This window comes from Gadus macrocephalus, chromosome 20 (assembly GCF_031168955.1).
Source record: "Gadus macrocephalus chromosome 20, ASM3116895v1".
Classification (NCBI taxonomy): domain Eukaryota; kingdom Metazoa; phylum Chordata; class Actinopteri; order Gadiformes; family Gadidae; genus Gadus; species Gadus macrocephalus.
In genome coordinates this window covers 1,236,755-1,257,635 of record NC_082401.1, presented here as the reverse complement: position 1 = coordinate 1,257,635, position 20,881 = coordinate 1,236,755, and the positions used below count along the sequence as shown (strand labels likewise).

General features: G+C 41.8%; 1 protein-coding gene across 2 annotated transcripts in view; it reads right to left on the bottom strand.

Moving 5' to 3' along the window:
• Positions 1-15: 15 nt before the first annotated feature.
• si:dkeyp-118h9.7 (sacsin) overlaps positions 16-20,881 on the bottom strand; it is a 41,040-nt gene continuing 20,174 nt past the window's right edge. The window contains exons 5-9 of one of the 2 annotated variants that reach the window (XM_060040933.1): positions 13,649-13,795; positions 12,096-13,527; positions 11,510-11,598; positions 550-11,421; positions 16-512 (exon numbers count right to left, since the gene is read on the bottom strand). In XM_060040933.1, coding sequence (XP_059896916.1) covers positions 569-11,421; positions 11,510-11,598; positions 12,096-13,527; positions 13,649-13,795 — 12,521 coding nt within the window. In that variant the 3' untranslated portion in view covers positions 16-512; positions 550-568. Of the gene's footprint in view, positions 11,422-11,509; positions 11,599-12,095; positions 13,528-13,648; positions 13,796-20,881 lie in introns of both variants that reach the window. The other variant, XM_060040932.1, reaches the window with a different exon arrangement.

The following is a 20,881-nucleotide window of genomic DNA, read 5'->3' as shown; positions in this document are numbered from 1 at the left end:
CTCAAATACACAATGTGATGAGAATCCTTTGTTTATTTCCCTTTATTATTCATAGTAACATTTATAGAAAGACGATTGGTATGTTTCACATATCGCGGACGTTTTAAAAGGTAATGCCTCCATTTCAATGTGTATATAGAGCAATTCATTTATCCTCAAAGGATTTAATAAAATCAAAAAATGCATCAAACATAACAATTTTTACATTAACAGTAAAATAATAGAAGTGTATATGGAAACAAAAACTGCAAAACAGTACATTATTTCAGTGGTCATTAAGGAATCATTAAGTTTGTTGACAGGTTTGTTCAATAATAAAGAGTGAAAAGTGTGTTCACATGACCATAACACTCATACAACGATGCATAGAATTATAAAATTATCCTAATTAAATGATACCTATATATAAAAAAGATCTAAAATGTAAAAAAGATATCTGATCCCACTCTCAGGATTTATTTCCACATTTTGTTTATGGAAATAAAACAAAATATGTTTTGTTTTATATGGCTCTGGAAAACCAACCATTAAAAAAAATAAGACAAAAACAGCATTTAATCACAAATTCTTAATGAACATAAGCCTCTATCATGCACAGAAGCTCTGAAGCCATATCCACAGCTGGCCGCTCGTCCATTTCCTTGAACTGTTCGTGAGGAATGATAGGGGAAGCATTGTCTGGGTATTGAGTTTTCTTTGCATCCACTCCAAGCAACTTTACACTGTCAACTATTTGAGTCAGCTCCCTTAATCGAGGATCGAAGCAAGCAACTCGTGCCGCCATAATGGAGATGGTGCAGTTAGCAGAACGTTTCCCATTTTTTTTGTACTCTGCAGCGATGAGAGCCTTTTCCATGATTTGGTGAACCTTGAACAAACACCATTCTGTGCTCCCACTGCCAATGTCATTCTCAGCTGCCGCCAAATCACAGCGTGCCTGCTGCAGCCAACGCTGGGCCTCTGCTCGGTTTGGCCTTGGGACGTTTTCTTGATGTGTCCAGAAGTTGTAACGAGAAGAGCGATACTGTTGATAAAATCGCTCGCGGCCATTCCTGTGCCGCCTGGCCTCCTGATTCCAATTTCCATAGAAATCCCTGAAGTTTCCGTTCCATTTAGGCTTTGAGGAATCTGCAGTTTTACCGTTTGTCAGTTCATCAATTCTGTTCATCAGGTATTTAAATGCCTCAGTGGAAATCTCAATGCAGTCTGGGTTTTTGTCGGGGTGCCATCTGAGGTACAGTCTTTTTATGGCTGCATGTTTCTCCTCCTTGGAAAGGGTCCAGATTTCTTCCAAACATTTGTCAATTTCCCTTTTGGCTTCATCAAAAGATGCTGGCAACGTCCTGCCAGGTGAGGATGTTTCCTCAGAGAACTCCCCTTTTCCATTCCACTCTGATCCTTCATGTAGCTCCAGTACCATGCAGGATGCTCCTGATTTAATGCTCATCTTTTTCAATTTGGGCTTCTTTTCTCGTATGAACTGATAGAGCTCAACCGAACTCACTTCGATGAACTCTTTGTTGTTGGTTTGGATTTCATACCTGCGTGACAGTTGTGCGCCCGTGGCTTCAGGCATTTGCTTGACAATAACTGCATAAATGTAGATGTCATTGCTCAAATAGCCAACATGTTCGCCTTCTTCAAAATTATTGAGCATGTTCATATCAAGGCAGTCGAGCCATTCATCTGGGATAACACTCCCAGGTTCTGCTGGGTAGAGAGCAGAGTGGTCCGCTTCTGCGCTGTCATGAATTCCGTGCTTTGCTAGCTTTTGCTGGACCTCCTGCAGGCTGTCACACATCAAAATAACCCCAAGGACAGGTAGATGATTGGAGGCAAGTTTGTTCCCTAATAGAGCGTTTATCTCTTTTGTCATTGTCAAGTTTATTTCATTCATCACTTTTGGAGCCATGTCATCGTTGTGTTTCAAATAAAAGGTGCATCCTTGTTGTCCTTTTTTGACGTAGACTTCAGCCTCCGCCACTGTATCGTTCAGTGGCTGTTGATCCAAACACAGCTCGGTTTCAAGGCTCCTGCAGCAGATGATTTGAATACGGCCAAAAGTCTGCTCACACATGTCGCCAGCATCTTCTTGTGTGATTTCGCCTTTTGACTGTTCTCTCAGGAGACAGATAAGTCCATGTCGGAAGGCTATAGATGACAGATGTTTCTCAAACCATCCACTGAATTCACAGCTTTTCCCGTACTGACAAATGTGCATGTTTGATTTTCCCAAACGCTCCTCGGTACACTGAGAGAGCATTTTGGGCTGAAGATTTTCTGGCAACATTTGTACCAGTTGACGATGCTCATAGATATCGTCCCCCAAATGGCATATCCTAAGGCTTTCAAGTAGCGGCAACTTATTTTTCAATGCTTTCTCCAACCTGCTTGCCTGAAATACTGTGTCATTAAAGTAGAGTTTATTTGATGGGTATAGTTTCCCTTCTTTTGACGGGAGGTACAACATCTCTGAAAATGTAAGGGGGGATCCTTTTTCCTGTCTCTTAAGTAGGAGGAATATCTGCTCAACAGCTCGCCTGATGGTGTTCTTTTGATTTGAGTTGGGTGTTTGTTTTTCACAGGAATCGTGGAAAACCGCTGTGAGAGTTTGACAATACTGCTCTACTGTTGGTACCTCAGTCACACCAATTCTCTTAAAGAACTCTGCATACATTGCATCCTTTGGCTGGATTTTGTACAAGTAGGGCCTGAAGTCCAAGTCGTTGGGCAGTCCAAGAGAAGTCTCTTCAGCTTTTACAAGTTGTGTGTCATTTTCTACTAACACAACAGGCAGGCCAGTAAATCTATTAACTGGAAATGTGGTGTTTTGTAAGTAGGCATATGATTGCCTGAAAACAAAAGCCCTGATTTTCTTGAGATCATCAGACTGACAAGGTACCTGGCAGACGTTCGCCATGTTTGTAGTGACAGACAGCATGGGTGGTTCTTCAAAGGCTCCAGCCATTTCTATCATTTCTTTGTCATTTGGGTTGCAATGTGGCATAGCTATGATTGGCATAGAAGTCCAAATCAAATGCTGATGATTATTTCCAATCAATGACCCCCTGAGAGCTACAGTTCTCTCAACTGCAGCTGGACGTTGAAAGGTGCATAGATCTTTTCTTATTTGCACTGGTAAAAGGAATTTGATGTCAGCCAAGGACTTCATAAGTTCTTTGTCAATTTCTTGTGCCTTGTCATTTCCTTCCTTTTTCATTGCAACAAGCAGAAGTTTTGATGATTTTAGTTCTAAGACTGCCAGTTCACAGTTCCCTTTAGACTCAGATTCGATTTGGTATGCAAAAGCAATGATTTCATTGTTTGATACAAAATGCCTCATTCCCAGTTCCTTAACCAATTCTCTTGCTTGCATTTCCATGGATGATGTGTCACAAAATGCCTTCCAAAATCTCTGAGGCACAAATTTCCCTTGAGGCAACATTATGGTGTACAACCTCACATGGTCATCAAAGTAGAATGATGCCATCTCTGAATTTCCTTGGATACTGCGGATCAGCTTCACTTCCTTCATTGAGGAGATGATTTTTTTTTCATGTTTAGGATACTCCGAATCGATTTGCAGTAACAACAACATTTTGATGGAGCGAAGAATCTGTTCCTCTGTGAGTGCATGCATGACAGGCAGGATGAACATAACAAAATACTGAAGATGAGAAAGGATTGGGATCTGGAATTGTTCAGAGAGTTGCTCATTTACTAAACTTTGTTTGAGAAAAGTGCTGCTGCTCTCTTTCAGATTGAACAAGTCTGGAAAGCTTGGCATGCCATTGACAATGAATACCTTTCCAGGTCCATCAATCCTGACTCGCTTTCCGTCTAGTGTTTCAAAGATTGGCAAAGATTTGACTTTTCTCTGATACTGACTCTTGTCCTTTGAATTCAATAGTCCAAACTGTAGAAACCTCTGTAGCTCATTTAGCTCGTAATTAGAAAGGTTGCAAAACTCGGAAGGATTTAGTTTGAAAACCAAGTCCAACACAGCACTTTGATCCCTTGTATTCAAAAATTCAGTGTCTAGCTGTGTTTGTACTTTTGATCCAAGCCTTACGAAGAGTGCAATGTCAAGCCTCATGCATCCGAGTTTAAACAGGATGCTTGATATGCCCTCATTCGAGCTAAATTGAATCACACTTGGAATGCTCATCATTGTTTGCAAGAAGGGTTTGTTATTTGACCTTGGGCACACAACTGGCACCATTTGACAGCCATCAAAAAGCTCCCGAACTGTACTAAATGTCATAAATTGGGATATTTCCCTTGTGAAAAACTGCCAAGCACTTATCAACCACTTCTGTATTACTGCGTTTGGTACATGGAGACCAAAAAGTGGATCAAACTCACAGTCTTTGAGGAGACGGGGAAGTATAGCTTTCAGATACTTCTCTGCATGAGGAATTGTTAACTTTTTAACATATTTGGGTTGTAGAACTTCAATGTGCATTTCAATGGTCAGATAATCAACAAAATCCTTTTCATATCCGCAAAACAAAGAATGATCTCTGGTGATTAGTTTAGGATCGCTGGAATCAAACACCCTCAAAACTTGGTCATTTGTTAGAAGAAGAGGGAGTCCACTAATTAAACAAGGTTTGTTCTTAACATTCAAGCCCTCGTCTTTCAAGCAGAAACTCAACAGTTTGGCGCATGTTTTTCCATCTTGAATTAGTGTTTGTTCGATTGGCAATGGTAAACCCTTCGTGGTTTTGGTAGGATCATTGAGTGGCTTTTCTCGAAGAAAATCGTTCACAGTTGAAGGGCTTACAGACCTAACTTTCACCCCAGCAGCTTTTAAACTTTCCCAAATGTTTGCCATATCGCTAGAAAAAGGAACCAATTTCATTCCAAGCCTCTCTAACATGGGGTTGATGGATTCTGTGGCTTCCTCTAGGGACAAATGAGGTGCATCAGTTTGTTCTGCCTCTTTGACATTACACCACTCAAAAGAGTACTTCCTAAATGACCCATATGAGGTGATTCTTACTGTGCTCTTCGACACTGGAATGACATCAAGAGCCTTGTTGCAAATTGTTCTGTAAACTTCATGTATCATTTCTTGCCAGTCCGGAGCAATATCTTGTGAAACAAATGGGAAAAAACGAAGATAATTGTGGAGACGATGACTGTCTCGAATTGTGGAACACATGTTCCTATCTGGAAGGGTGCGGCAGATGTTATGAAGCAGGTCTGCGTACAGGGGAGCTATGACATCGATTTTCAATACTCCATTCCAATATACTTTCAAACTTTTGCCATCCTCTTTCCATAGGTCCCTCCTGGATGAGTCTACCTCAAAGTTCCCATTCACATGGACTGGAAGGCCAGTTTGAACAGGTAGAGGAAGGGTACAAAAGGTTCCACCTTTGAAATTCTCCTCTTTGTAAGGCTTGTAGTCCACACATGCAGCAACTGATGCTTGAGGCAGCTTGTCGAACCGTCTACCAGGGTCACCTCTAAGTGATCCAAACTGATCTGCAATTACCCATTCACTTTTGCTGTTGGAGGACGTTGAAATCCGTATTCTGTAAATTGCCTGGTATGGTGTAACAGAACCGTCCGATTTCAAGGCATTTTGTAGTTTCATTTGAAAATGAGTTTTTTCCTTGCAGCTTTTGTCTTGTATGCTTTTTTCAACCTTGAAGACATTTTCTAGTTTTCCAGAGTCTTCAATTTTATGGAGTTGTATTTTCTGAATATTTTTTGAGAAGAGAATCAATCCCTCTGGGTCATCAAGAAGGGCCGAGAACAAATCTTCAATGTCGTAGGCAGTGATACCCTGGGCTGAGATTTTAGAGTTGTTTGCCATTTTACCAATTCGCAGCGGTAATCTGAACATCGTTCCTTCTTCAAGAGTAAATTCCTTGGGCAGAAATGACTTGTAGACATCAAGGTATGTCTCTTTAAAAACTGAATCAAGCTTGTACCCACAGCCAGCAGTTTTCCCTGATGTTTGTTCAATGAAAGTTTGATTTGGATCAGAAATGCAGAGTATTTTATCTCCAGTTAAGATAGAAGGGCAATCCGTTATGTTATACACAGAGTTGAATCCAATTCCATATTTTCCTGTTTTGCCTGGAGTGTTGTGTTTGCCACCTTCTCCCAGCTGCTGGATGCCTTTCAGATCTGCATCAGAGAACACCTTGTTGTTGTAGACACACAATGCAGGGCCCTGCAGATGGTTCCACTTCTTTCCAAAGGTTTTTTCTGTTCCGTGCTGTCTTTTGTCCCAGACCAGGTGGATTTCTGTGGCTTCTGCATCATCAGCATTTTGAATTAGCTCTTTCAGGATATCTTTCTTGGATGGATAGGCCTCAATAATGTTTTTTATTCTCAATGTCAGTTCCTCTCGCTGCTCAAACTCAAAGTCAAATGGTGACATGTTTGCAACTAAGGAATTTTCCAGAGTTTGATGCTTGGTTGTCTTGATTCCAAAATGGCATGCCATCACTCGACTAAAGTCCTCATGGCACAGTGTCACCCCTAAATTTAGCAGCATCCAGGGACTGTCATTGAAGGATAACTCTGCTGCAGGTTGCAGAACCCCATGCTCATTGGGGATGAGACAGTCTTTTATTTCTTCTTTCTTCTCATACAAACCCCTCAATACTGTGAGGCAGATATTGAGATCGGGCTTGGAAAGGGGCTTCTGTCCATGTGAGGCATGTAATCCCTCGATAACAGTGAGATACTGACCTCTTGTGAATTTCTTTTGAATGCCAACACTCTCCCAGAGGCTCTTGAAACCAGCAAAGACCAATGGAAGTACATGAAGGTATGGCTTTGCCTCAAAGTCCTCATTTTCTGCCACACATTGTGCATGTACAAACTTGCAGCCAACAAGAATGAACGGAAATGAATGTGCCCTTTCTGAAATGAGTGGGGTATCTCCATGCTGCTTGAGCCACTGATCGAGAAATGTATAGCATTTACTGACTATCTCGTGAAGCCTTGTTTCGTTGGAGCTCTGGTTTTTGAAACTAGTGCTTTCCAGCTGTTGTAGCACTGTCTCAAGTGGTGGACTCTGACGAACTCTCAAAATGTTTAAGACTGGATCAACTTTGTATGTTTCCAAGTTGGTGTGATCAAGCACATGCTCTGTCATGTTCACAAGGTGGTGGTATTTTTCATGAAAAACATCAATGGGCTTCTGAAGTGTGACCCTTCCCGACTCTGGAGAAAAGGCTGGAAGAAATGCAGTATTCCTGATTGATTCCCAGTAGAGCGAGTCCTTGTCAGGCAGATGACCCCTCAACTGTTCCATAATACATTTCAATTGTACACATGCTTTGTTTTTGTCTTTTTTCCAAACATTATTGATGCTACCAACTTTTTGTGCAATCTCTTCCAATGGGATATAGTCACTCAACATTCCAAGTTCCAACAAGCGTTGCACTCTTCTAGGGGCACTAAAGTCAATTTTGGTTCCGTCAAGCAAGCGTCCTTCTGTCTGTCGAAAAAGACAGGCGACTTTTCCAGTAGGATAAACAACTTTCTTGGTGCATTGAAGTTGTCCACCCTTTGTAGGAATGCATGGATGGTGCATCAGTAGGTCATCAATTTCAGTCAAGTCGAGGTCAATGGCATGCAGCACAAGAGCATTCCTATTTTCAGCATCCATGGTAGCTAGATTCCTAAACACAGCTTCTTCATAAAATGTCTCCCAGTTCCATGTTCTGCTCTCTATATCTTTTTGGAAGCCAGCCTGTTTGAAGCTGTTTCTCAGCCAAATTGGAAGAGGAACCACATGGTTGGGTGCTTTCACATGGCTTTGCGCTACTCTCATTGCAAGTCCACCAATTTCCTTGTTCTCTTCAATGCTTTCATGTAAAAAGATGGCCTTGTTGAAGCAACACCAGTGCTCGCCATCACTGAAGATCTCTGGTGCATTTTGATGGACGACAGCAGAGTAAAAAGCATCCACCAACGGTTGAAATGGTTTTGTCACTTTTTCCCTATCAGGCCAATATATGAAGTAACAGTAGCCTTCCAAGTCTTTGTCTTGAGACATGTTCTTCAATACGGAGAGCACAGTGATATATGCTGATTTTGCAGGGTCCTGAAGGAGAGCCTTGTTCCAGTCATTTTTCACTCCCCTTGCCCATAGAGCCTTCCGATTCGAAGTCACTGCAAATGACCCATTCAGATTCACTGGAAGACCTGTTTTAATGGAGAGAGGGAGGAAGCAAAAGGCTTGACCAATTATTTCTTTTTTTGATGGCATCCATTTCTCTGAATTGGGATTTTTGTCGAGAGCCACAGCAATTCCACCAACAGGCAGAGTGAACTTGGCTTCCTTGTTTTTGTCATGAATCATTTTGAGGCACTGTTGTGTTCCAAAGCAATTGTATAGGAGCCAGAACTTGACTGATCCACTTTCTTGTTGTTCAATTTGGACAATTTGGGCTGTGTGACAGTCAGTTAATTCGTAGCATTTTTTATTTTCACTGACCAGGCTTTCAACTCCTTCAATTTGCTCTTTTAACGTTTGGTCTGGTATCTTCATGCTCCTCACAATGGTCTTTGAAACATTGAATTTAGTCTGAATTTGATCATCTTGTGGAGGAGTTGAGGCATTGCTTGTGATATTTTGTAGAGAAACTGTATTTATGTTTTTTAGAAAGAGCAGGTACATTTGTGAATTGCTCATGAAATTATTTTGGAAACCAACAATATTGACCCTGTTATACACTTTAGTGCTTATTTCTGACTTGAAAGCCTCTTCTTGTGTTCGGAAGGGTAGTTTGATGAGAGTACCTTGGTAGGGTTTATAAGTGCTGATTCTACTAAAATGGCAATCAAAGATGTTTTCATACGATTTGAACTGCCCTGGAAACCACTTGAAGAGATCACAGTGGGTTAGGTCCAGCTTAATTCCAGGATTAGTTTTTTCCTTTATGTGCTTCTTCAGGTGTGTAACATTTGGATCCAGCATGAGGAGATGACTGCCACTAAGGATGGAGGGACAGTCCGTCACATGATACACTGTATTGAACCCGAGGCCAAACTTTCCAATTTTATCAACCATGTTTTCTTTTGAGGCAGATCCTACTCTGACGATATTGGTCCAATCATCCTCTGTGAATTGCTCATCATTATATGACCAAAGACAGGGCCCCTGGCAAGCAGTCATTCCAGGATCAATAAGACTTTCTGGTGGTTCTTTGTGCACCCTGAAATCGACCATGAACCTACATGCCTTTGCTCTAGCATCCTCAGCATTTTGAATCAGCTCTTTAAAGATGTCATGTTCCTCGTCATATTCATTCAGAATGTTTTTAATCCGCATTGCTATTGGTTCCGACTGTCCACACTGTTGTATTCCTATCATCTCAGGGCTAAGTATCCGTGTGCTGAGCAGTGGGATCTTCAGCCACTCAGCAGTGGCTCTTGGTATCTCTGCATGAATGACATAGAATTCTTCCTGATGATTATTGAGTGCCTCCAAACCATCTCTGCTGATGTCACAGAAGACTGTTGTTGACAGTGGCTTTAAGGTAAAATGTTCATCATTGGTAATGACTGGAACAGGGATGTCTTCTTCAACAACTATCTTCTCTCTCCCCATCCAGTTGAGTATATCAACCGCCATTTTTAGCTCACCAGGACTCCCAACTGGTATGTGCCTTTCTTCAATGGAGTCTTTGATCTGATTAAGAATGCCAACTATTTCTTCTCTTGAAAGGCACTGTCTTAATCCAAAATGGATGAGCAACTTCTGGTAAGGAAGAAATTCTTTTGGAATTTTCCCAATGTAAGAACTTAGATCTAGATTTGGAGGGTAGTCAAGAACTAGATCCACAGGAGAAACAAACTTGTTGTGTGCCCATAACCACTTTGTGTCCTTGGTCACAATTTCGGCAAACTCATAAATGTGACCTTGCATATACATGTAAGTACTATGCAGCTTCCTGTTGAAATCCACATCTGGATCTGGATCGATTAGTGTATGTGCAATTGATGACATCACTGACATGTTTTCCAACACTTTAAGAGGTGGGGGCAAGTGTGTGATGCCGAGTTCATTGCGTACCTTCTCACTAAACTCTTTTTTCAGGGGCATTACATGCCCAACAATGTCCTCATACTTTGTATGTCCAATTTCATGTGGACAGAAGAAACCAAGTCTCTCCTTGTTTTGTTGTCCTGGTTCAACACATGGCACCCATTTCATCATCAACAGGCTTTTGAGCTGTGGTTCAGAGAATTTGGACAGCACATCATTGCTATTGAGCAGGCAAAGAATGACCTCAGCCCTTTTGACAGCCTTCTTGTAAGAGTTAAGTTGCAACTTCTCAATCTGTTTGACAGCATCCAACAAATGCAAAGTAGTGATATCTGCTTCCTTGTTTAGCAATCCAAGTTCTGTTAAACTCTGAAGCATTTGTGCTGTTTGTGTGTACACGGCTGGTGGGAAGAAGTCCAAAGGAAAAAGATCCTTGAAGGTTTCAATTCTAGGATCAAATAATTGTGATGCCTTTTTCCAGCCTCCGTTGAGTTGAATGAAGTTCAGCTCCTTACATTTGGCTTTTAAGGCTTTATTTTGAGAGAACAGGTTACCACCATGCTCTAAAATCCATGTCATTGTCTTCTCTGTAGCATCCTTTCCAAAAGAATCACACTGAACACAATTAATCAGTAGACTAGCTGCTTGAGGTGTATCAAGGATATCAATGTTGAGTAGTTGTAGGAGTCTGCGGTCGGCCTCAGTGACACACTGTATCACGTGGTCAGGCATAGTGAGTTCTGTTGGGATCGTTAACCGGGAACCCAAAATCACAGCCTGCTTTGATTGAGAATCAACACATGATCCCTTCATGGTCTGGAACAAAGGTAACTTTGAGAGAACATCTTGCTCTCTGGCTGAGAGAGAATCCAGGCAACAGATATAGTTCTTAAGTTCCTCTCTGTCATCATGAGAAACTGACTGAATTACTTTGATGAGATGATCAGAATCTGTGTTCACGAAGACCTGAAGGACACTCCGTGGAGAAGGGGGCAGCACATAAGAGTCTATGTCTTCATGTTTAAGCCACTCTCCTCCTCTCACAACAGTGCCGCCAACCTTTCTCACCAATTCAGCAATCTGCTGTGGCAAGCTATTCTGTTTGCTTCTCTGAAAAATTAGGGTTGTGTTCTGTTGTATTCTTGCCAGTAACATGGACTGCGTGGGGTCCACTTGGGACTCAATGGATATTAAAGGCATTCCAGTGAAACCACTTAACTCTCTGAAATGAGTGTTAAGGAATTTCCAGAACTCTTGAAGCCATCCGGCTGGCGGATGCCCGCAGTTTGCAATTTCCCACGTAACATGCTCCATTCCCTGTTTCCAATCCGTAGGCAAATACCTCTTTGCCAGGTCAGTGACCTTGTCTGCATCAATGTTGATGATGTTGAATATATCTGGAAAATAGACCATTGGAAAGCAGCATTAAATGCATGCAAATTGGGTGTTAATGTAAATACAAGATACACAAAACAACATGCCTACCTCTTGTGGCCAGCATTTTCAGGTGTGATTGGCAGGTGGTGCTCAGGTCCTGAGGGATGAACAAGTGTTTGCAACCAGGCAGCAGGGACCTGTCGAGGAATGAGTTGGCTTTCATGTGAACCATCTAAGAGTATAGATGACAGCTTCCAACAGCACACTAGCCCTTTTCTCACATAGATATGTTACATTAACGGATAAGGATTACTGGTAAAAGATAGCAGTGTCTGCGTTCGCATAAGACACATCTCTCTTTTCAGCGGAATGCTATCATTCAAACAGCATTTATATACCTCTGTTGTAATTTCCCGGAAATAACTTGTTACCATTGCCCCGGAATCACTGCAATTTGAAAAGACTAAATGTCCAATGTAATGCTCAGCTGCCGTTAATTACCAGCATGTGGCTGCAAGTGTGAAAGGGGTTAATGATTTAATTTAAGTTATTAATAAACACTTCGGGAAGAATGCTGTTAGAATTGTGCTAACTGCTATTTACTATGTGCTATTTCTACAAACAATCAAACCATAGTTATTACAGACACAGGGGAAGGTTATATATTGCTTATCAAGCGAAACGGGTATTTTACCTTGGAAAGTCTTGGCTATCGATGAAAGCGACGTCTTCCTCTTTGTTCGTAAAGGATCTGAAAGTACCATCACTGAGAGGAAGCAGTGGAAGGCCCTGGAGTTCTTCGTATGTTCCATCGCTTAAAACATATTCTAAAAGAGATACCTTGTCCTCTTTTGTTACATTCTGCAAATCTGCTTTGTGGACAATAGTCCGGAGAAAAGTTGGAGTGACTCGTTTCAGGGATTCAGGATGTGGGTATGCCCTCTCGATCGCTCTATCGACCCATTCTGGGATTTTCACAAGGTTAACTCCACAAGAAATCAAAACGTTCTGAATGGCAGCTGATACTTTAGGGCTTGTTGAAGAATCGCAGGGCAGCACAGCTTCTGAAGGACAGACAAATCTTTTTTCATCTGCAGCAAGAGAGAGCACAGCAATATTCTCCCTAAATAAGCATTGTAAAACATTCTGGGCAACTGAATGCCATTTTTCTTTATGCTCAAGGTGTGTTAAGTCTGGCCAAAGACCATACACAGAGGAGAGAGGGAGCTCAGAGATTTTGGATAATTCAATGGCATCTTTAAGGATCATGAGATATGCTTGTGGAAGCACCTCTTTGACCAGCAATTCATTCCACATGGCACCCTCGTCGTGTTTCTGATCTTCTTCTTGCCACTTGATATGTCTTCGATTGTCTGTGAGGCCGAAGCATGCGTTTACATACACTGGAAGTCCAGTCTTGTTGGATTCATTGTTAGGAAGTGGGAGAAAGCAACTCAATCTACTGTCACCACTGTCTTTATTCTGACCACATGGAAACGCCAAGTCAACTTGTGGTAGAAAACTCAGCTTCTCTGCCAGTGAATCCAATTTCTGCACATTGCCCTCTTTCATACAACAAGTAGTCAAAAGCCAATTTTTGGTTTCTTCACGGTCTTCTGATGTGACAGTTATGTCTTTAAAGTGTGTTGAGCTCTTGATGATTGATCCATCACTTGACTCCAAAACTGCTCCTTCAGAACATGAGCTAGTCACCTCAAGCATGACATTGACACAGCTGTCTGCCGTGATGTGAATTAAAGACACGGATTGCACACTTTTTAAAAACAAAGGACATATCTCTGCATCTGCAATGAAGCTGTCAAAAAGCTGGGCAACTTTGTCAGAATTATACAAATTATCTGAGATTTTCGATATCTCATTGCGTAAAGGAAATCTGAAAAGTGTCCCATTAAAGTGCTGGTCTTCGAGGACCTCCGTCCACTTCTTTTGTAATAGATATTCGACAATGTTTTGAAATGGCCTGAATTGATCCTCGATAGTCTTCAAAGTTTCCTGGTCTTTATTATCGGCTAAAGACCACTGGTAGCCCCCATGTCCTTGTCCAAAGAGTTTTTCATGGGGATCGAGCACGGCTAGATGGTCTGAGCTTAAGATCCATGGCACATCTGAGAATGAAAGGAAATGAAATAGTTTATATAGAAATAGAATATACTGTAGAATGCATAGAAAACACTGCTGACCCTGCAGAAGTTGTGGGGCAAATTTAGCACATTTGATTCGTTGTACCTGTGATGTGGTACACAGAGTTGAAGCCGATCCCAAAGCGCCCAACTTTGTTTGGGTCCTTTCGCTTGACGCTTCTTCCTGTAGCTTGAATACCTTGCCAGTCCTCTGAAGTGAACTTTGCATCGTTGAAGGCAAAGAGAGCAGGACCTAAACGACAAAATAATTAAATGACTAAAGCAATGATCCATTATATAGCTCTCATCATAATAACATAAAGATACATACACACATGTACGCAAAGTTCATGGCTCTCGGGGAAAGGGAGAGTTGCTTGTTTTGAAGTTTTCAGTTTCAGTCTATTGGTGCGACCATTTAGCAAAACAGAGGGAGCATCATTAATCACCCTCTACCATTATGGTCCGGTTTCATAAAATGCTATCGGACAGTTATGGCTGGATAGGAAAACACTGAAGAATAATACATAAAAAACATGAACAATTAAAATAGGGTGCATCACACTTTGTGCATTGCAGCCTAATAATAATAATAATAAATATAGCTGCGAGCAGCAATGTGGGTGTCAAGCATAATGGGACTCGGTAAACTAATTCTGCCGGATGGACGAAATCGGCCAGGGGGCTACATGACGACCGTATCGGAAATCGGCAATACCGACAGCCGGTGGGATCAGCATTATTTTACCAAATGGGAAAAGGACCCCACCTAGAGGTAAGGACGCAATACAGTCTGCCTGACAGAACAAATGTCACAAATACATTGGGGTATTCGGAACAATATCCCTAAAAGAGACACAATGTAAACAAGCATCCGTTCTGGAGGTGGTTCGTGAAGCGTCTAATCCAGTGGGAATTGCAGTTTATATTGTAGGTGGGCGGAATGGTAAATATAGTCATTGTTGCATTATACATTAAGTACCGCTTGTCGCCACACGAGTGCAGTGTCTACCCATTAATGAGCGCCGTCAAGTTTGATTGGCTGTCACGGCCAAACGGTTTTGAATTTGAGAAAGCTGTCTGATACATTTGTTCAGCTTGGTCTGAAGATCATATATGCCAAGTTCCATGAAGATTGGACATAATTTGTGGCCTGTGGAAATTTACAACTGATTTTGACAACTTTCAACATGGTGGCCAAGTTCTGATGTTGCCATGAGAAATAATTCATAGGCGAAATGGAGAGGTCTGACAGTATCATCAGACATTGAGAATAAGTTTGAAATGTACTCATGTGAAGAGAGAGGAGTTAAAACACGTCTTCATTAATTATAGCGCCCCCTAAAGGTCAACGGTCATCATGGGGACACGTCCCCATGATGATGTTATGGGTCTATGTATCAAGTTTGGTTATGATATGTCAAAGGGCTGCTGAGATATTGGCGTGTTTTCGGTTTGGGGGCTTCGCGGTCGAATATCATTGGCTGTCGCGGATATTTCTGCAAGAAATAATATACTAGCTATACTGGGAGGTCTAATAGTATCACCAGACATTGAAAATTTGTATGAAATATACTCATGTGAAGAGAGAGGAGTCACAACACATCGACATTAATAACAGCGCCCCCTAGAGATCAAAGGTCACCGATTTCATTCAGTGTCACCGTTATGGGGTCATGGGTCTATGTACCAAGGTTGGTTATGATATGTCAAAGGGCTGCTGAGATATGGGCTTACTTCCGGTTTGGCGGATTCGCCGCCAAATTTGATTGGCTTTAGCGGGCAAACGGTTTTGAATTTGAAAAGTCTATCAGATGTTTTGCATCAAGCATGGCCGGAAGATCATGTGTGCCAAGTTTCGAGATGATTGGACAAGATTGTGATAGTAGTAGCATTTTGAAGGTTTTTGACATAAACCAAGATGGCGGATATATCCGTCATGGCGCAATGACGTCATAGGGTGCGTTGAACTGGGCTTGGTTCAAGGAATCCAATGATACCTGGTTTGTGAATATTGGATGATTGGGTCGAAAGTTATAAACATGAATGCATGTGCAAATTTGACCTGTTGTTGGCGCTAGAGCTGTTGGGCTAGCGACCTGAGATTGGCTCAATGGGCTAATGGGGCTTTCTTGAACCAGTGTGCCAAATTTCACAACTTTTCACCAAGCGGTTCTATGGGCTGCCATTGACTCCCATTGCAGGTAATTAATAATAATAATACGAATTCGTACAAAAACAATAGGTTGTCTCGCAACATAGTTGCTTGACACCCAAATACAGCTGCGAACAGCATTAAATGTTGTCAGGCATGCAGCCCTCATTTGGTGAATTCAGCAATACAACTGCTAGAGGTCACTTCAAGTAATAGAGCCACTGTCGAAATTCAACCTTCTGCCATCTTACTAAGCCGCTTTGAAAATCTGCGTCTTCTGACATCACTAGTGGGCATGTCCACCTAGATGTGTGCTGGATAGTCTACCAGCCTACCAAGTGGACTGAAGCAAACGTTGCTTATCTATCAAGCACACATCTAGGTGGACATGCCCAATAGTGATGTCAGGAGACGCAGATTTTCAAAACGGCTTATAACTGCTAATCACACTCACACCTGGTAGTATAATATGTCCCCTTTAATCGAAAGTGCTGGATGGGGCCCTTGATGATGATTTTGTTTCATGAAGTTTCCCAAGGCAGACTCAAGTTAGCTCAGTATGATCTGTACCATGTTTGTTTCAGAACAGTTGGAAGTAGTATTTCTCCAGGATCACTGCCAGAAGTTGTAGACCATACACAAGCTTTCTTCAGACAGTATAATGCCACTTTTCCACTGCACATGTAGCTCGACTCGACTCGACTCGACTCGACTCGACACGACTCGACACGGTAGCAGCACGGGTCGTTTTCCACCGCAAATAGTACCTCCTGGACGTGGGCGGGGTCGGCTGCGCGAAAGGGCCGTGACGTATTTTTGTACGCGACGCAAACAACCCCTACGCAACCCACACATGGACAGAACCCACATAATAACAATGGAGGACATCGATGCGATCGTATTCGTGTTCGTATTATTAGCTGGCATGTTGAAGAAGTTGAAGAAGTGGAATATGTTGGCTGCGGCCGCTGCTATGGCTGTTACCAGCATGGTTGCCATGTCGCTCTCGTGACTTCGTCACACTCTCTGGCCAATCAGTGGCCGGCCGTCTGCCGACGTCACCTTTTAGCATCGGCTCAGCTCGCTTGGAACCTAGAGCGAGGCGGTACTAAAAAAAGCAGCCACTTCAGGTAGGCTACTTGCGAGCTGAGTCGAGTCGAGTCGATTCGAGTCGAGCTGGTACCATGCAGTGGAAAAGCGGCATAAGATACCTGTTATAAGGTGAGTGCTGCATGCAGCGCTCAACTATTATTCTTCTTAAGTTTTATCCTTTCTTTCTTTCTTCTTATTATTCTCTACAAACTTTTGGACCTATCTCCTTCCTCAAATTTTCACCTAGAGACTCCATTCAATTTTTAAATGTTCATAATAGATTGGAATCGCGCGCTTCTTTTCAGATTTTTAAAGGTCCCATGGCATGCTAATATATGGATGGTTTAATATAGATAGTTGGCCCCTAACACAGTATTTGAAGACGTTCCCGAAATTCAGCCGTGTTGCAGTACTACAGCCACTACGAACCAGTCGCACATTGAGCTTTCCCCAAACACGCCATTTCGGTGGCTGTAGCTTTAAGGCAAATGAGGAGGAGAGAGGCGGGTCAATGAGGAGGGAGGGGGTGGGGGTGTGGCCCTGAGCAGCTTGCGGCCACGGTACCATGCGCTCTGTTTACAGTGGGTGTATCGCAATGGAGAGGCGCACACAGCCTTTGGCCGTGTTCTGTAAATATTCTAGAACACTCCGGGTGCTCCGGCGGGAGTCCTTGAGCTCTATATCTAAATAATATCATAACATACATAGATATCTATATCATATAATATTAGTGCTGTCAGTTAAACGCGTTATTAGCGGCGTTAACGCAAACCGATTTTAACGGCGTGCATTTTTTTTAAACAAAGAAGCAGTAGCCTGACTGCTATGTTCAAGGCAGTATGTTTGTATGTTCATCGTTTAATTGCACTATAGGCTTTTGATCAGTATATGCCAATGTTGTTATCAATAAAAAAACATTTGCACAAGGCAAGCCGATGCACTTCTCCATGTTGATAAGAGCATTACAATTAGAACAATTAATGGGACAAAGAAATCGGGGGATATTTAGCATAGAAAAAAGATTTGCGATTAATCGTGAGTTAAATGACATCAATGCGATTAAATATTTTAATCGCTTGACAGCACTATATAATATAAATTATCATGGCCAAAAGTTGTGTGCGCCTCCAGACGATATTATGTATCTCAAATGACTGCGTCGTTCTACGACGTCTCTGGTTCTTCCACGTCCACATCAATCTGAAGTAGACTGAACCACAACATGGTGGAGAAAGGAACTGCAATGTATTGTGTACAGTGATGGGCAGTAACGCGTTAGAAGTAACGCGTTACTGTAATCCAATTACTTTTTTCAAATAACGAGTAAAGTAAGGGATTACAATTACAAAAATAGTAATTCGATTACTTTTACTTTCCCGCAAGCATCCTGCGTTACTGCGTTACTAAACCGTGATTTATTTTTTCCATTGACAGTAAAAGAATTTGGGATTTTGCCGTATTTGCTTTGTGAGACTGTCTCGTCGACGTCTAGAAGTAAACAACACCAACGTGTGTGCAAGACATGGAGTGCGGGAGAGAGAGCGAACATGGAGCATTTAATTCATGGAAGTTCAGACATTACTTTGAGTTTAACTCGGTAAAAGATGTAAAAAACATGAAAAACATTAATTAGTCAGAAGATCTAGAAATAGAAGGCATAATGCTAGCTATGGGCCAACTTAGCCTATCGGACAGCAATCAGTGCACTTGCAAATGAGTGCCTGCAAGTAGCCTATAACCGATCGTGGTGTGACATTATTTAACCATCAATCTACCGCAAATATGACCAGACAGATGTACATTGAACACATGATACACAAAGCACACCGTCCAACTCGGCGAATGCCGACAGACAGCCCACAACAAGCCAAACATCACCACGGGTGTGCTCTCTCTCTCTCTCTCTCTCGCACGCCCGTACTACACAATCACTCCAACTTATCAAACTCCAAGGCTAGGCTGCTTCACTAAGACCACAACTAACCACAAGGCCTTGATCATAAGCATGCAGTATGCCGAAGCCGAAAAGGACACACGCAGTCGCACACACTCATCTTATGCAAAACAATCCGTTTTATCATCAACATTCAGTCACTGCAAAGATTTAAAGGCTAGCCTCTTACCATAAGTTAGAATGGACCAAAAGTATGTGATTGAGACAGTATTGTTCGGCTTTCGCTTGCTATCCGTTTTTAGTATGACTTCTCTACATTACGTCTTTCTTGTGTTAGGCGCACATGGCTAATTTGCATACGTGCACAGGATTGGCTGGCTCCGCAAGGCAAATAATATAACATATTTAACTATCTTTCTATCCGTCTATTTATTTATCTATCAACACATGGGTCTAGTTTTAATGTGATGTATTATGTGTATGTCCAGTCAGACTTGTTGTCTCCCTTGTTCTATGTGGTCTTAGTAGGCTACAGGCCTACTGTGTGAGCCGAATCACCTAAATGAATTCCCGACGTGTAGTTTGGTAAAGACTTGACTAGGCTATTTATCTATCGAGGCTATTAGTTAACAATTATTCGCCAAAGGCTAAGTGAATAGTGGGGAATAGCCCCCGAGACCGAAGGTTTATTTGTTGTTATCAGCTGACATTTTGGGATGAAAACAATAGAGTTTGAGATGTCAATCATGGGATATTGCCCAATATCCCGAGATAGCCAACCAATCAAATTGCGCCATTTTAGGAGATTCACGTGTAGCATATAACTATACATAATATCTATGTATTTATCTATGAAACACATCCTTCCACACACAGTTCAAACACATACTCTTTGACATTAGAACAGCCTAAATGTTAATAGAGACTTTGGTTTTAATTATTTTATTTCTGTATTTTATTTACATCTATTCGAATGAAGGTGTGTATACACACCAAAACGATTTTCTTTAAATGAGAGACTGTTGCATTTAATATATATATTTTTTTGCAATGTGCATCGTTAAAAAGATTGAGACTAATACAAACAAGTTTTAAAAAAAGCGCATACAGGTTGTGTATAGTAGATAGTGTGTTTTTGAAAAGTAACTAAGTAAAGTAATTAGTAAAGTAACTAATTACTTTTGAAGATAAGTAATCAGTAAAGTAACTGGATTACTTTCTTGGATAAGTAATCAGTAATCAGTAACTAATTACTTTTTCCAAGTAACTTGACCAACACTGATTGTGTATGTGACAAATAAAATCTGAATCTGAGTCTGAATCTGAATCTGAAAGGGATTGTTGCCCGCAATTGTCTCCTGCCGGAGCCTCGATGAAGAGGAACCACCGCGTCGGCAGTGGGCAGCGGGTAGCGCTTAGGCACCACCAGCGCCGAGGTGGTGGTCCCTCGGTAGCGGGCAGCAGGAAGCGGGGCTCTCGCGGGCAACAATCCTTTTCTCCTCCATGTCGTTGTTCATGTACTTCAGGGAGTCATGCCAAAGTTTCTTTCCCCCAATTCCTTCTCAACCATGGCTGAAATAACCCCCACTACGAGTCTCGTTGTGGAAATACCAGAGACGAGAGTCCGACTTGTTATGCGCCAAAACACCAACAGCAGAACAGTTATCCAAATAACAAAGAAGTGTACGACACTTGTGGTACAGTGTGTGTACACACACACGCACACACACATGTTGCGCACGTGCGGTCATAGCTCATTGTCTCATTGGCGGGCCAAATTCTCTGGGCGGGAAAGGCAGAGAAAGGGGAGGTAACTTGGCACCTTATGACGACATATGGGGCCACATTCCAAATCATTGCAATGTCCTCAAGCAAAGGTCCGGAACATCATAATGTCTAACTTGTGATTTAGTGTGATATATATTGAAGTAGCCTAGTAGTTGTATCAACGTCTGCATGTAATCAACGACTGTCAGATCAATATAGGAAGAACAATTCAAAAACAGTTTGACAATATTTACTGTCAGTTTTATACAATTAGACAGATAATACGGAAGATATGTATTATTTAAGGAGGTTCAACTGACTCAACTGAAACTAATCTCTTCAAGGAAAAGAAGGGCTGCATTTAAATAATAATCTTAAAATAAAGATAAAATATATACTTCATTTTAAAATAAAGTATAGCTGCAGCTTGA